At 45.4% G+C, this 17,445-nt stretch overlaps 1 protein-coding gene across 1 annotated transcript in view; it reads right to left on the bottom strand.

Moving 5' to 3' along the window:
• Positions 1–17,445, bottom strand: part of RXRG (retinoid X receptor gamma) — a 55,976-nt gene that overhangs the window by 33,998 nt on the left and 4,533 nt on the right. The window contains exon 2 of the mRNA XM_037825457.1: positions 5,045–5,292. Coding sequence (XP_037681385.1) covers positions 5,045–5,263 — 219 coding nt within the window. The 5' untranslated portion in view covers positions 5,264–5,292. The remainder of the gene's footprint in view (positions 1–5,044; positions 5,293–17,445) is intronic.

The following is a 17,445-nucleotide window of genomic DNA, read 5'->3' as shown; positions in this document are numbered from 1 at the left end:
TCTGCCTTCTTCACCACATTCAGTCTTCAGCTGCTCTAGTAGTTTCCAGCCCCACCTCAGCGGAAAGCAGTCCTGGAGAACCGACTTGCTTTACAGCACCTTCTCCCAGGTCTGAGCCAGCAGCACCTTTCCAATACACCTAGTCTTCAGATGTCAGGACACAGTGGGAGGGAGCGGGTTGGGCCAGGTGGGCTGATGCGCTTTTCTCCATCTGTACTCTCAGGCTGGCTTGAGGTTTGTGTGGGCTCAGAGCAATGGTAGACGAGATTGAAGGCAATCACCAGAACACAACCCATTAGCTGCCCGACTCCCAAGTCCCCAGCCCTGGCTGTCTGTTTCCATTAGAAGCAGCTCTGCTGGAGCAAGCACTTTGGAGCGGGGTTTCACCAAGGGGCTCCGATGCATTGCTGCATGCAGTCTGGCTGCTCCCTGACAACAGTACAGAAACACACTTGGCCGCGTGTCTTCCATTTGCAGACTCAGCCAGGGGCCAAATGCTTCCCTGTCCACTTCTGGAGCTGTCACAGACCACTGAGTCTTGCATTTCTGAGCTGCCTTCAGCCCATATTATTCCACCAAGGGCAGACACATGGCCGGCCATGCAGGCTGCAGGAAGGGAGCTCCTGTTCCAGAATGTAGACACCTTAGAGTGGCACTGCTTTAATCTAGCTGGGGTCCTAGTCATGAGGAGTAATGAGCCTGGACCCCTGACCGGGGAGAGAGGAGCCCTGGGTACTGGTCTAGTCCTGCTGCTTCTCAGCCAAGTGATCTTGACCAGTCGCTTCACTTAACAGAGATTCAGTTTCCTCATCTATAGACAAGAACAGCGGTTTTCTAACCTAGAGAGGAGGTGGGGGCAACAGGCAGAGTGGGGAGGCTGAACAAGCAGACACGTCTCCCCACCCTGGATTTAGCCAGATCAGCTCTGTTATTATTTGATATGTATACTAGGCTTCCAAATATGCTTTCATTAGCAGAAAAGACTTTATGCCTTAATTCTTTTTTAATCATCAGACTAGATGATCTTTAAGGTTTTATCCAGTGCCAACACTAGCAATTTTTACTATCTAAGTTTTCTCAATAAAAATGCAAGCAAATCTGAAAGGATGACAATTCATTTATCAATAAATACCTAAACAGGAATTTAATGGGGACAAACCCAGGGCAGGCAGCAGGATTCTAGCACAGAGAAACAAGTGGGAGTGTTCAAGGATTCATGGGGCCTGCTTCGGAGTCAGCCGACAGCCATCACACTTACCATTGTACAGCAGTACACACACGCACACACACACACACACTCACGCGTGCTCAGAAAAATGTGGCCTAGACCACTTTATCTGCAAATTGCATAGACAGGTTCCCAGTTATATATTTTGTGTCTTTGGAAATTGTTCACTCTCTAGGCCTGGGACTGAAACTTAATCATTTTTTGTGTCCCTTCTGCCTGGTTCTGTGAACGGTTCAATGAATGCTCATTGAAATGAACTTCTCTAGAAACTTTCAGCAACAGAGTACACCCAAATCAATGATCACCTAGGTGTAGAAGAGATCACCTAGGTATAACAATAATAATATACCATCTTATTATCATGAACATTGCACAACTTATGAAGTAACTTTTCAAATCCACATCTCCTTTAATATTCATAAAAATCCCTACAGGGTAACCAGGGCAAGTATTTGTTACCCCACAACAGAGAAAAGGAAACTGAGACAGAAATAGGTTAAAGTGGTTTGCAAAAAATTACACAGACCCTGACTCCATAGTACCAGTTCAGTTCTCTTTCCTCCTCAAGACTGAAATTCTACCAGAAGCAGAAAGAGGGAAGCTCAGACAATAATGTGGGTACATAGAACAGGAGACCCCAGCCTGCTGCTCCCTCACAAGGCCCCTCCCTCCCTCCTCATGCCTAAATGGTACTTACCTTAGACCCAGGTCACCGAAGGAGCATGCTTTTTGTCACAAGTCCCAGTTAGACCCAAGCCTGGGCAGGGACGGCAGGATATAGGAACAGTCTTTCCAGATCATTCAGAGTCCAACTCACTGTGGCTAACTCTGAAGGCTTTTTTCTGTGTCGTCTGGTTTATCGGGCAAAGTTTTGCTGCCTTGTGGCTCGGGAGCCCAAGCTCAGAACACTGGTTAGTGTCTGAGGCTGCCGGGTTTCACCAGTGCTTGACAAGCTTAATATAGATCCCCAAAGCCAAACTTGGCCTTGGCCTCCGCACACAGCCCAGTTGGCCAGGACCAAAGCTTTCAGCCTGACCTTTCAACCCCAATCCCTCTGTACAGACATATGGTCCAGTAATAATGGTCCTGCCACTCAGACACAGCTACAAAAATTAATTTATTGGCCAGGTTTGGCTCAACTGAACGTAAGTGTGGTTGCTAAAGCAGCCTTGGAGGGACGCTGCCTTGCCCGCTCCCCACCCACACGCCGACACTACCACATCACCCTGTTTCATTTCTTTTGTGGCATAATTATCACTATTTGAAACTATCTTGTTTGTTTGTTTTTGTCTGTCTTGCCTGCTAGAATGTTCTCGCCACAGGAGTAGAAACTTTATTGTTTATCCCCGCAACAGGACAATGCCAAATAGTGCCTGATCCACAGTAGCTCCTAATAAATAAATTTTATTTTTGTCCCAGAACTTAAAAGTATCTTTTGTCTCTAACCTACTGGCTTTGACCTGCCTTCCTAGAATCCACTTACATGAAAGAAACTTCTTGATGGTCCTACATTCTGAAGGGTAGGGTATTGCCAGCTCCACTGATTATAGTGACAGCGGCAAAAATACATGCACATCCCCACCACAATCCAGACCCGCCTTTACTGGGGTCAAGGAATAAATGATTGGGAAATTCGTGGGTCCATTCTCCATGTTCCCTTAGGGTTCTGCCCCTATTTATAGCATATGAAAAGTTGCACTGCAATTTATCTTCATATGTGGCTACCTCCCTGGCAAGATTCCTTAGGAGCACTGATTATGTCACATTCATCTTTTATTCTTGGCAGCCAATGGCTCAATTTCAGGGTCACTGTTAAGTCAGCACATATAGCCTAGCATTCAGTAAATGCAGTGTCATGAATGCAGATGGGGTGGGGCAAGGTCAGAAGCCCTGCGTTTTCATCCTGCCTCCATTTCTGACTGGCTGTGTGAGGTTAGACAAATCGCTTGAGCTCATTAAGCCATCTTGCTTCATTTGTGGAGTGGAGGCTCCTGGCAGGATGGGTGGCTCTCAACTGGGCAGGGGTGGGGCAATTAGAATCACCTGTGGGGCTTTTGCAACAGCACCAAAATAGGAGGTGGGGAGAAATGTGTGCACTGAAAAAGATCCTACAGGCGAGAGCCGTGAGATTAGAAACTAACTGGGGTGAAAGGGCAAGCTAAATGTGACCCACAGAAGTACTTTGCTTGGCCTGCAGAGTGCTTTAGAAGTCTGAATTCGAGTGGCTTCAAAGAAGGGAGACAGTGTCCTCCAGCTCCCCGGTCCTCACCAGCCCTCCTATCTCACACCCACCCTCATTCGCTCACTTGTGTTGCACACTGGGCCGAGGTCTCCTAGGATCCCTATGCTGAATGATCTCCAAGGTCGATCCCAAATTCTTTAATCCATGGGATCAACAAATTTCTGAAGTCTTTACTGGCTTTAAAGTTCTGTGGCCCCACAGGGGTTTGCTTTCAGACCTTGAGTACATGAGATACCTCAAAAGGGATTCAAAGAATGGGCTCTGAAGTTCTCTCAGTAATAGTGGGAAACACTGACCTGGGGTGGGCTTACCTCTTCTCTGAAACTATAGATTCAAAGGAGACCTCAGGACCTAGTAATTCCACCCCTACAGGTACTAGCAATGGGGCAGAGAGGGCCATGCCTGCTGCTGAGTGTGGTAGATACGATTATTGTTCCTAATTCTCCACTCCTCCTAATTCTTCACATCCTTTACATTGTGTTTTTGTAGTACCTCCCAATGAAATAGGCACAGCCTATTTCTTTCCCCACTGACGGTGGAATCAGCAATATGATTTTCTTAGGCTGCTGGAAAATTAGAGAACACAATGTAAGCAGAGGCTTCAGTGAGTTTTCCTGATTTGATTTAGCCTTTTGCATTCCTGTGAGACACCACAAGAAAAGCATGCCTCAGTTAGCTCCTGCTCTTTTAGTCTGGGGCATGAGGAGCAGACCTGAACCCAGCCTGCAGCCTAGGCTAGCTTACCCACTGTCTGAAACAGAACCATCCCAGCCAACATGCAGGCTTGTGAGTGAGAAAAAAAGTTTGTTTTTGTAAGCCGCTAAGATTTTTGGGATTGTTTGTTATGCAGCATCATTGCAGCAGTAGCTGACCACTACAAGAGGGGAAGGCAGACTGTCTCAGTATGGTGTTTCTAGAAGGAAGTGGAAACCATCTGGCCACCCTGTAGGTTCCTCAGAGAAGCAAACTAGCATCTACCAGGAACACAACTCTTCTCCATCATAGTAGAAGGTACTCAGAAATAAGGTGAGGTTTCCACCCTGAGTTCCCATAGTTTTTGGCTGTCTATCAGAGACAGCATGTATGTAGCACAGTCTGCCATGTTCTAGATTTATCTATGTGCTCATACCTGCCTATTTCCCCTCTCAATTGTAAGCTCCTAGAGAGCAAAGATATGTCCTGATTATCCCTGTATATAATCCTTATAACATGTAGTAGAGCACCTTGCATCCACTTCATTGACTCCATAAATACTCATTATTATTGAATTGAAAAAAGAATAAAGGGGGTTCACCCCATGGATGACACAAACAGCCCTGAGAGACGTTGAAATACAGCCAGGGCTGAACCATTAAAACCGTGGGGGCAGCTCCCTTCTGGGCGTGACGAGTCTTCAGTTCTCTGGGGCTGCTCAGCCTGAGGACCCACTTAATGAAGGCCCTGCAGGGGCCAAATCTGCAGAGACAATCCAATCCCTTCAGCAAGTGCACTGAAGCACCTGCCGAGTGCTGAATCTGCTCCAGGAGTTAACTGTAAAGTTAACTGTAAAGTCCTCAGAGAGGAAGGACACCTACCTGAGAGCTGGGCGGAGCAACCAAATTGATTCCTGGAGGGGCTGCCAGGGCTCCCGAGGGTGGCCCCATGGCAGAAGTGATGACTCGGTATGGAGAACCCAGGGCATTGAGGGGGGTCCCCACTGCACTCAGAGTCCGAGGAGCACTCACTGGGGTTTCTGTGTAGCTTGGGTGGGTGTCCATTGGCTTTCCTGTGGACAAGGCTGCTGATGGGCTCATAGACACAGATCCAGTGTGGCCGGGGGAGCCTGTAAGGAGAGAAGAGTATAGTGATGGGAGGCAGGGGAAGCACAGAGATGGCACCAGGGAAGGCAGAGGTCCAGCCCCCCTCCCCACTTTGGTTTCCTATATCCTTCACCTCCTTCCAGCCATGCCTGCATACCTGTGAACCCTCAGTGTCCCCATCTAACTGATAGAATGAAGACAAACACAGGACAGGGAGGGCCTGCTCTAGGACAGAAATACTCAGTGACATTTTGGTTCTCTAGCGGCCCAGTGGAATCCACGCTGGGCTATGTCAGATCCAGGCAAGGGTAACAAAGAGCACAGCCCACAAGTCCCTGGGCCTGGATGACTCTGGCCTGGGCCAGCCACATAGGGAAGATGTGTCAATACCAACTCCCCATGTAGAGGGTGGAGTGAGCAGGTGCTGAGGCTACTCAAGACTTCCCTGCCCCAAACTCTTATTGTTCTGAGAACTGAGGCAGGGCCAAGGTTGCTAGTCAAGGGACATTAACCCACTCATATGAAACAAACATTTACCAAGGACTCAATAGATGCCAGGCACTACGCTAGGAGTTGAGGATTCAGAGACGATAACACAGTTCCTGCCGTCGGGGGTCACATCCCATAATGACCGTGGGGAAGGCAGAGGCTGTCGTCACACACTTAGCTTCTTGTATCTTTTGCAGTTTTATGCCCATAAGATTCTTGTGCTGATCATCTTTACATCAAGGCTAAAGAGCACTTAGGGGAGAAGACATGGAACTGCTGGGCATGGCTTGGTGACCACAGAGGCCCAGGAAGCACAGGAAGGCAAGTGCACACCATCCCTGCTTCCAGGGATGGGGAGCCGAGGCCACACGTAGAACAGGCTCTGGGCAGATGTACCTAACAGCAGGACTTTGCTCAGATAAGTTGAGACCCGAGGTGCCCCGTAGCCAGTTGCAAACTCAAGATGAAAGAGAAGGAAGGTGCCCTCCTGTCATCTTGGGAGCCCAGCATGGAACGTACTCTCCATAAGAAAGGAACTATAAACCTTAGGATCTGCATCAGCAAAGCAGACAATGGAAAACACACTAACGCAGCCCCACCCTGAACTAGGATGGTTCCCTGTGTGGCTGGCATGCAAGAGCCCATTCAGAGAGTACACGTGCAAAAATAGGTTCAACCGTGACACCCATGTTGTCCACATGGACAGGATGTGAGAGGAAGAAGTGGTCAGTGAGCACCACCTGCCGGAAAAGCCACCCATTCTCAAGTGCTTTCTGTGAGTCAGAGACCATACCAAGTGGATGTGATACTGAGCTGATTAAGTCCTGTGTCTGATCATTCAACAAATATTTCTTGAGGGCCTTCTACATGCCAGGACACTGTTCAAGGCCTTTGGGAGCCATCAATGGACAGTAAGTGTGATGTTAGGAGTAGGATGCAGGGAAGGGTATGCTGAAATTCTGAAGGGGAGCAGGGAGTGCCAGAAATATAACTGGGGTGCTATTCTTAAACATAAATATCTCACTTGGAAACTGTTAACGTGGAGTACCTCACAGAGCTGCTACCACCTTAGCTAAGATCTTCTACCGAGAACGTCACCCTCATATCCAAGGGAGCTGTGGCCTTCTAGTCATCCTACCGATGGCATTTCCAGTCCATCAGAGACAATTACCCCATAAACAGATAAATCACAAGTCACCATGTTATGAGTACCACCAACGAGGGTCATCCATGTGTGATGGGTCCACAGGGGAGTGGCAAAGGGGTAAAAGTTAGCGGATCAGATATCTGTTATGTGTCCTGAATAGTAGCGGGCAATTTCCCTTGTTAACTTGTTTTATCCTGACAGTAAATCTGTGAGAAAGGGGTCATTTCTCCCCTTATATAGATGAGAAAACTTAGGCTCAGTCTTACCCCCACGCTGCTCCCTTCCAGTTCCAGGATCATCCTCTCTCACCTCCATTTTGTAGGAGGTTCTTACTCATCCTTCAAGGCCTAACTCAGGTACCACCTCCCCCAGGAAGCCTTCCTGGTGTCCTTGGTCTAATTTGGTGCCCTTTTCTGTTTTCTAATAATAGTTTGTGCTTACTTGCACATTAGCACTTATAAAATTGTGTTGCCATATTTATTTGCCTGTCTTTGCCACTAAATTGTAAGGGAAAAAAACTAGTCTATTTTTGTCCCCTGCCCCATTCAGCACAGTAACTGGCACAGGCTGCTCAACCAATGTTTACTGAATCAACAAGTGAATGCATTGCCCAGGCAGTAGACGGCAGACCCTAGAGTCCCTCTGCAGCCCGCAGTCTCTCCTGTGTGGGCTATCAAGGACAGTAGAGACGACATGGAGAACCCTTCACAACACAAAGTGCCAGATGACTCAATTATGAAGTGGTCTTAAGCTGAAAGTTCATCTGAAGGAGAAAGAAGAGGGCAGCTTCCAATAACTCAAGCCATGAAGACCAAAAATCTTCCCAGTCAACCACTGATTGGAAAGAACAATTTTAGACTTTTCTGAGGCTTTGGAAGGTGGTGACATTTAAAGCGGCCAACGTAGGCCTTGAATCTGTTACTAAGGCAAAATGAGAAGGAGAGTTAGAGGCAAGCCCTGACGAGTGAGGAGCCGTACACCCCACTGGGACAGTGGCCAATGCCATCTAATGGAAATCGACTTTCCCTTCCAGCCAAAGGTCCTGCAACTCTCTTTATTTTGCTTTCAGTAGAGCTCAGAAAGACTGTGCCTTTCACTTCTGTGTCCCCAGGTTTAAGCCCAGTGTCTGAAACACCAGTGCCAGAGCAATGGGACAGGCAGGAATGTGATTTTGCTTCATACAATCATTGGTTCAAGAATTCCCAATGTGGCCCTACACCAGTGGGGGTAAGGGACATTGTAGGCAACATTTTAGGTAGTAGGTAGGTGCCCTTTTTACAAAATGTTAATAGCTTCATATTCATTTTACTATTTACTTCTGTTTATAGCAGGTGACTGGGCTTTCATTTTTTTTTTGTATAAAATCATCTTTCTGAACATAGCTATTTAACTTTTCTTTTTTAAGAGCAAATTGATTTAAGGAAAAGTCCAAGTACAGAAGATACTTGATATGTAAAAATTAATGAAAATAGTGCACAAATGAATGATTTTGAAGAAACACAGAACCTGAACAAAAATATACAAATATAGACTTTGAAGAACACACAAGTTTTTCCAAGAATAAAATGAGATAATGATTATGGAAGTGATTTGAAATTTAAAGGGCATTACTATTAGCAAAATTAAGATGTGCCTTGACTATTCAGTGCAGTGGTGAGAATAGTACATTGTTGAGACAGAATGAAATACTGAGTTAAAAATTTGGTTTTCTATGCTTTTAAAATGTAGTTGATTTCAGCTGAGTCAATGACCCAGAAGGGGTGGGCTATTTTGTGACCACATATGTAAAAAAAAATGAAGCTCAAAAAGACAAACACATCTTATTCAAATGTATATTCGTTTTTTGTCTCTCGCAATGACCCAGTGGTTCTTAGAAATAGCTTTGCTTTTAGAAAAGGTGGGATATGATAACTTTTATAACAAAAGTGTTTCTCAAGAAAAAATTAATCCATTGTAACAAATAGACACTAAAGCATGCCTGTCCGTGACATTTTTTTATCAGCCTCTTTGGCTCTCTCACTCCTTCTTACACAGCTACCTGGCAACTACAGCCAATATGAAGGGACAGCCAATCTTCCTAGAAACCTGGTTTTAGCATATTATTTTCCTTCTTCACCAAGTCTTTTGGTGGAGCTGTGAACAAGAAGAGAAAATTGATGTGTTTCCCTTCAGGGCCTGTACCGGTTTGTATGTATTATGTCCCCTAGAAAAAGCCATGTTCTTTGATACAATCTTGTGGGGGCAGATATATTAGTGGGGATTAAGTTGGAACATTTGGATTAGGTTGTTTCCATGGAGATGCGCCCCACCCAACTGTGGGTGATAAAACTCTGACTGGATAATTTCTATGGAGGTGTGGCCAGTCCCATTCAGTGTGGGCCTTGATTAGTTCACTAGAGCACTATATGAACTCAGACAGAAGGAGCGAGCTTGCTACAGCCAAGAGGGACACTTTCAAGAATGCATGTAAGCTGAGAGAGGAGCTTCAGCTTACAGAGACATTTTGGAGATGGCCTTTGAAAGCAGACTTTTGCTCCGGAGAAGCTATGAGAGGACAAATACCCCAAGTGCAACTAAGAGTGACATTTTTGAGGAACTGCAGCCTAGAGAGGAACGTCCTGAGAGAAAGCCATTTTGAAACCAGACCTCTGGAGCAGACACCAGCCACATGCCTTCCCAGCTAACAGAGGTTTTCCGGACACTATTGGCCATCCTCCAGTGAAGGTACCTGATTGCTGATGTGTTACCTTGGACACTTTGTGGCCTTAGGACTGAAGCTGTGTAACCAAATAAACCCCCTTTTATAAAAGCCAATTCATTTCTGGTGTTTTGCATTTCGGCAGCATTAGCAAACTAGAACAGGGCCCATAAGGAGAAGGAGGGGCAGGCCCCTTTTGGAAGTCTGGGTGTCATTTACTTCAACTGACCCTGGGTAGACTCTGGCTAATTCTCAACCCAGGGTATGCCTACTCCAAATCTGAAGTCAAGTTTTTCTCCAATGTCCCCCTCTTTGGTCCCTTCAATCCAATCCCACTTTGTGTAATGACCCCTGCCCTGTGCAGCCCATTAACTTTGCTCACTCCTTGGCCCCAATGCCTGGGTAATGTACAAACTCTGTACTCTGCAGAGTTCAATTCTCTTTGTTCAGATGGTGATTTTATAAAAGTAATCTATTTGATGGGAAAGGGCTAGTGGAGTGCGGAAGGTTGAATAATGTACCCCAGAAAAAAAGTCCTCCATCTTATCCATTCCTGTGCATGAATCCATTGTAAACAGGACATTTTGAAGGTATTATTTTTAGTTAAGTTATGGCCAAGTGAATCAGGATGGGTCTTAAACCTTTTACAGGAGGCTTTATAGAGAAGGCCACAGGGAGAAAGGCACCAGACAGGAGGGGAAGGCAGAAGTGAATAAAGCCGGGAGGAGAAAGGAGAGGACATCAGCATGTGATGGGAAAGCTAAAGAACTTCAAGGATCACAGTTCAAAACAAAGATACCAACCCTGACCCAGGAGGAAGCAAGCCTTCTAGCTTCTGAAACTATGAACCAATAAATTACTGTTGTTAAGCCAACCCATTGAATAGAATCTGTCTTAGCAGCTGGGAAACTAAGACATGGAGTTTCTCCGGAGCTTCCCTTCTCTTCTGGCAACATACCCAAGAAAAGTCTTTCATATCCCAGGGCCTTGTTTCCTCAATAGGGAGACAGCACTCGGTGACTTCTAAAATCCCTTCCAGCTCTAATCTTCTATGAACACTGGGGTAGGATATGGCTCCCTGTCATCTAAAAGAAAGAAGTGCTGGTTGTGACAGCTTGGAATGGTCTGAGTCTGAACTATTTGCCAAAGGGACCCTGTCATCATCAGATGGACCCTATTAGACGTTCAAGTTGTCTGGGATTCAGAACTACAGTTGGAGATGCTGAGAATCACATCAAGAATCAAAACTTATGGAATCTGGAGTGTGCATAGCACTACAATGATTTCAAAAGACACTGTTTGCTTTGCTGCACTGTGGCTTCAGGGGTGCAGTGCTATGTAAAAGACAAGAGCTCTGAAGTCAAAATGTCTCTGTTTGGAGTCGAGGCACCACCCCTGACCATCTGTGTAACCTTAAGCAAGGGACTTGACTTTCTGAATCCCAGTTTCCTCACCCGTAAATTGAGATAAAATCCCTACCTCGGAGGATTGCTGAGGGCACTGAAGACCACTGTCCTACTGCATAGCAGCTGTAATTACTTACTATACTGAAAATGATGCGAGGGGAGGGACAGTCTGGCTTGCATATCGTTGTAGGAGATTATGTATGCTAAGGGCTTAGCCCAAGCCATGCCCATAGTAACTGCTCAATTAAGGGTAGCCAATGCCACACACTGGTATGGCATACCAGCTGTTATAATACTGAATTTCCTGAATTGGTTAGTAAGTAGCCACTGCTCTAAGCTTGGAGTGAGTGCCCTCTATCACCCCATCCACCCAGCCCCCTCCCCTAGGAAACCCCAGATTTTTCCATAATCCAGCCTGGCACAACATGGGCCCTCCATGCTGCCTTCCATTCTAAATGCTTGGTGCTACTGGTTATCAAATATTTTTAATTTCACCCCCTTGCTGTTAACGATAATCACTGTAGTGCCCAGCACTATGCCTGAAACATGGTAGATGCTCAAAAAACGTTTGTTGAATAATCAATAAATGGAATAAATATTTTCGTTAAATTGATGCATATAACTATATGTAGGGTTCACCAATAGAAATTATTTGCACATGAAATCTAGGTCCCTGGTGCCTTTTGCACCTGAAGCCTCTAAGCAATGGTGTGTGTGTGTGTGTGTGTGTGTGTGTGTGTGTGTGTGAGAGAGAGAGAGAGAGAGAGAGAGAGAGAGAGAGAGAGAGAAGCCTGGCTGCTTAGAACTACAGAATTCTTACCAAGGTAAGGAAGTTGCTTAGCAACCCCTTCCTCAGCCAATGGCAGTAAAATGTCAAGCAGGCAGTCCTTCTGACTGGCCAGACAAGGGAGCATATGGCTAGAAGTTTCCACCCCTTTGCTGCTGTGCCAGGGTAAGGAGTTTGCTGTCCCATTAGCAACCCTCTTCAGGATGGAATGGAAACTTGTAATCAATCATTGATAATGGTTAATGCCCACCCATGGGGAAGGGGCCAGAGCAAAGGACTTGCTACTTCTGTGAGTCAAGACTCTCCTTTTGAAGTCAAAGTAGCACCGTGGGGCCCTGTCCGCTCTGCTCTCTCCCACGGTGGGAACAATCACACACCAAAGCCTGTCTCCTTTTCTCCAGTGGAGAAATATGGTGCATACGCCTAAGAATCATAGAATATTCAGACACCTGCTCTTCTTAGTCTAAGGGAAACTTATTCATACATCGTTTCCCTGCTTGGTCCTTCTCAATACACAGGCAGGCCACTGAGTGGAGCAGGCAGGGGGCTGCCCAGTGAAGACACTTTAATGGCTCACCCCCTCAGCTGAGTAACAACAACAACAACAACAACAACAGCTAATGGCTATTGAGCAACTGCCTTGAGCCACATTAAAAAGTATATATATAATACATATATTTTTTCATATATTAACTCACTTAATACCCACAATGCCCCTTAGATGCCCCCTAGCGGTTGGAACTATTATTCTCTCCATTGTAGAGATGCGAAAATTGTGGCACAGAGAAATGAAATAACCCAAGGGAACGTGGCTAGTAAAAGGTGGAACTGGCATATGAATCGGGGGAAAGCATGACCTTGGAGTCTACAGACCTGGATTTGAACCCCAGCCATTTACTCTGCTGTGCAGCTTCTCCTAGCAGTTACTTAGGACCATTCTCCCTTCACGCTGGAAATGCTGCCCCTCTTCCTCCCAGCCCTGGGCCCAATTTCTATCACCATTCCTATCTTCTCCCAACCCACCTCTTGGCCTCTTTTGAGGATTTTGACCCTTGCATTTTCTGTTTTCAGCTCACTAGGACCTCCCCATCCTGACTCCAGCTCCTCACAACTCAAACCCCAGGTCTGGTTCCCTTTATCAGGGTTTCCAGCCCGGCCCAGCCCAGCCCAACCCTCTTCTCCCTCCTCCTTCCAGAAGGTGCATTCAGACTTCAGGGATGTGCTAAGAAGTATTTCTTAGATTGCAATTGTTGTCAGTATTTTCAAAAACACTCTTACATAAACATTTGAGCTGCACAACCACCCAGAGATTGCAAGGGAAGATCTTTTAAACCCATTTTACAGGTGCAGAGCTCTACATTTAACAGGTGTGAAAGCCAAGATCTTAGAAGTTAAACTCCCAGTTGGTGGGTAGCAGAAGCAGAAGCTACATCTCTTAATGGGAGGCCTTCTCTGCTCCTAGAGCTCTTTTCGTACTTTTTCTCAACAGGGAAAATAAAAGAACCTCATGGGATTGTAGAGTGTGTAGGAGAAGAGACCCTCCTCCTGGCCCCTTGGGAGGGTCTCAGGGACCCAGCCCCTATGGCCTCTCAGTGGGAATGTGAAGACCCAAAGTGCAGCAGCTGATGGGCTGTCTCAGCTACCTGCAGCCCCATGCAGCTTGCCAGCACAGGGCAATTCTACCTGGATTCATGTAGTATCCAGAGAAGGCTGGCTATTCTGGTGGGATTGGGGGTGAGGGGGCTGCTTCCTCTAGTACTTGGAGAAGGGGACAGGGAAAGAGTGACACCTCTCCCTCTCTCTCCCTCCCTTTTCCACTTCCCCCCTCCGTTCCTCCTACCTCCAACCCCCATGATAAAATGTGATGATGGAGGTAGTGAAAAGCAGGGAAAGATTGATAATCGGCCTCATTATTACCAGCATTATACATAATTATAGCAAAACCTCACTCATTTGGATCAATTGAGAGAAAAATCAGTCTAAATTCGTGACAAGTTGGCAGATTACTTTTAAATTACAATTTTATTACCTCCAAGTAACACACTAGAATGGTTTGTGTTTCAAGTACCACAAGCTAATGGTTAGTGAGTGGAGACTTTATAAAACCTGCTTTAAAAGACTCTTTTGCAATTAACACTCCATTAATATGCTAATGATGCTCCTAATATGCTTTTTAAATAGCTGGAAAACAGATGTATCTTAAATAGGCTCACACTTCTCCTACAACATTTCTTGCTTTAGCAAACCTTTTTTTTCCTCCCTTTTTTCATGAATGAACAAATACAAACTAGTTCCTACCATGACCAATTTAATCACCATCCCAAATTAAATATGTCATAAATTAATAAGACCTTGTTGTTGGTTAGAAACCAGACTTGTGGGATTTGAAGAACCATCTCATTTTAGGGAAGAGGAAATAATCCCAGAGAGGTTGAATGACTTGTTCAAGGCCACACAGTCAGGACCAAAACACCAACTGTTCTGGCTCCCAGGTCTGAGCTTACTCCACCCACCACATATTGTTTTACATTCACACACAAAAAGTTAATTATATGCTCTTTATTTCCCTGTTAGTTATTGGGTCAGTCAGTCAGCCAAAAATTACCTGTCAAGTCCTACCATGTGGCAGGTGGTCCCTCCTGGAGCCCACTGTCTGTTTCATTCAAGCCTCAGACTGACTAGTCTGTAGGGCAGGAATTATCTCCATTAGGACAGATTAGGAAACTGAGGCTAAGAATGATCAAGTGACCTTTTCAAAGGCTTGCTATGAATTACCACAGACCCAGAATCTGAGTCTAGTCTAGCACACTTCCTATCAACCTTTCCTAACATGTAAGAGTACCAGCGGATCCTGGAGGCAGAGGTGCCAGTAACAAGAATAGCTGCCTATCTCTAACCCAGTTCCATTACTGGTACCTGTCAGTCCACAGAGACAAATGCCAGTGAACGGATGAGGCATTTGCTGCAGGTGCCCCACTAGCCTCTTGGTCCTAATGTCCTCGAACAATTTTCTCCACCCTGACCCCAGTCCCTTTTTCTGTCTCTCTGGACTTCTGGTTCAGATATGCTCTTCCTCATCTGTAAATACAGACTAACTTCTCAAGACTACAGTCATCTTAAAATACAGTGAATTATATTCCCAGTAAAATGTTACTATCAGGTAACACACATAGCATTATTTGTTCTCCAGTTCTCAAATACCCAAATTGCTTGGATCCAGTCCTTTAATCTCAACCCCAAGAATAGTTTCCAGAAATAATTAATCTGCAGATGTTCAGAAGGCCCCAGCATTTAGAATTAATTTATACATTCCTTCCAGGAGGGGATGGGTCTTATGTCCTTGATCTCCTTCATGCTCCTTGCATAAGCCAGGTGCTTAGCCAATGGCATTCCCAACTGAGTCTAGAATATTCTTTCCCTGCTGGTGATCTCTAACGTTTGCTCTGCTCCCCACTTCACTGGGGCTGAGAAAATACAGGTACTAAGAGCCCCAAATCCCTCAAGAGTCTTCTTCTCCATGACAGTAGCAACCAGTAAAATGAAAAGGAAGGACAAAAGGGATGTTGAGTCACAGAATTGAAAACCAGCCAACCAGCCTAGAGGAAAAATCTCCATATACTTATTAAGCACTTTCTTGAATTTCCTCACTCATTTGAACTAAAGATCACAGGTCTTCTCTGACGCCTTTCCATTTTTCAAGTTCAGGTGTCAAATTCTGAAATCCCATCATAAGCTGAGATTGCTCTTGAACTGAGAAATTCTTCCTGTGCTCCATCTCCTCCACATCTAGTTACAGAATCTGATAAAAGAGAGCCAGAGGCTCCAGTGGTTCAAGTTGTGTTGAGGAGACTGAGGGGGTCATGACTCATCAGGGTCACTGGCCCAGGGCCGGGGTCTCCTGAAGATGAGGGGGTGGGAGGTCCTGGATGATGGCTCCAATCCTATTTGACTTCATGAACACCTGTCTGGGAATGATTTGTTCTAAGGTAATTTTTTGAAAGCCCCTTTAAGGGGGCTCTGGGGAACCCAGTTTGAAGGCCACAAACAGGCACAGGGTCATAGGCAAGCTACACACACTTTCCCAAGTGCCTCATCTGTAAAATGAGGAGTGGAACCAGATGACGGGTGGGACTGCCTTCCTAGCTTTGATGATTAAGCTCTGTTAACAGGGAAGCTCAGGGAAGAACAGTTCAGAGCTAAAGCATTAGGAATCACTGCTCACTAAAGAGCAATCGGAAATAGCAATAAAACTCCAGAATGATTCCCTTGGTGTCAGCAAACTTATTGACACACAGCCACATCCATGTCCATTCTTTTACGCATTGTCTATGGCCAGTTTCACACTACAGTGGCAGAGCTGAGTAGTTGCTACAGAAACCATACAGCCTGCAATGCCTAAAATGTTTACTGTCTAACCTTTACAGAAAAAGTTTGCCAACCCTTGCCCTAGAATGTAAAATCAGACTCCATGTATTAAAATAAGGTGGGCTCTATCTGCAAATGTTTTTTGATTTTTGTTTTATTAGCACCTTGGGGGACCCAATCCCCTCCTCAAATCTTTTTATTCACTTGCTGCAATTACATATGTTCAAAAGTGAAAATTCATAAGTTATGAAGAGCATCAGGTAAGAATCAAATACATTAGTTGTTGCTCTTATACATAATCCACCTGTTAGGGGCTGATCTGGGATTCTACCCGGGGTAGGGGTTAAACCAGCAGCCCTCTTATAAGACTGCCTTGGATTTGAATCCTGGCTCTGCTACTTGCCAGCTGGTACTTGGGCAGGTTACTCAGCATTGCTGTGTCTCAGTTTCCCTCTCAGCACAATGGGAATGGACCTCCAGAGTTCCTTGAGAATATTAAATAAGATGATGACTATAACGGCCTTGGAAGAGTGCTTGGCACATGGTTGTCGCCCAATAAACATTAGCTATTGTTTTTATTCTTTTGTGAAGATCACTGAGGGATCTGGGTCAATCTCATGAGAGCTGCCCAAGCCCAGGCATTCAGAAAATAAACTTCTTGCAGTCCTTGGGTTACTGTATCTTCTGTTTTCAAATGGGGTGGGGGTGGGATAGAAAATATCAGTTTCCTCTAGGAGTCCCTGGCATCTCAGCCACCCGATTCTGGTGGCTAAGTTCTTTGCGGATACACAAAGGGGAAAGAAGACGTGGAGAATTTAGAGTACTCTTTGCACAATTTCTTTCCCCAGTTGCTTTTCAGCTTTCTACCTCTTTGTAAGACTGTAAATGTCTCAGAAGTTAGTTTATACTGAATATGCTCCTTCCTAAATCTCATAAACAGTTATTCCATCCTACATAAACTCTAACCACTTACACCCATGGTAGGTCCCAATTAGTCACCCACACATCTGTGGAAGGAAAAAATATGTTCTGACACACAAGCATACACACTCACACACTCTCCTCCCACATCCATAAACACACACCACCATTAATATACTCACACACATTTACTCCCACATACACATGCATCTCTCAAAAACATATACATATACACACTTAACCCCTCCAACATGTACACAAGCAGATATACCACCCATGAGCACACTCACATACATACACATACACATCGCTCCTAAAACACACACATCCACATATATATCCTCCATACACACACACAAACAC

This window comes from Choloepus didactylus, chromosome 2 (assembly GCF_015220235.1).
Source record: "Choloepus didactylus isolate mChoDid1 chromosome 2, mChoDid1.pri, whole genome shotgun sequence".
Lineage (NCBI taxonomy): Eukaryota > Metazoa > Chordata > Mammalia > Pilosa > Megalonychidae > Choloepus > Choloepus didactylus.
The sequence above is the reverse complement of the archived record's forward strand: the minus strand, read 5'-3'. Positions and strand labels throughout refer to the sequence as shown.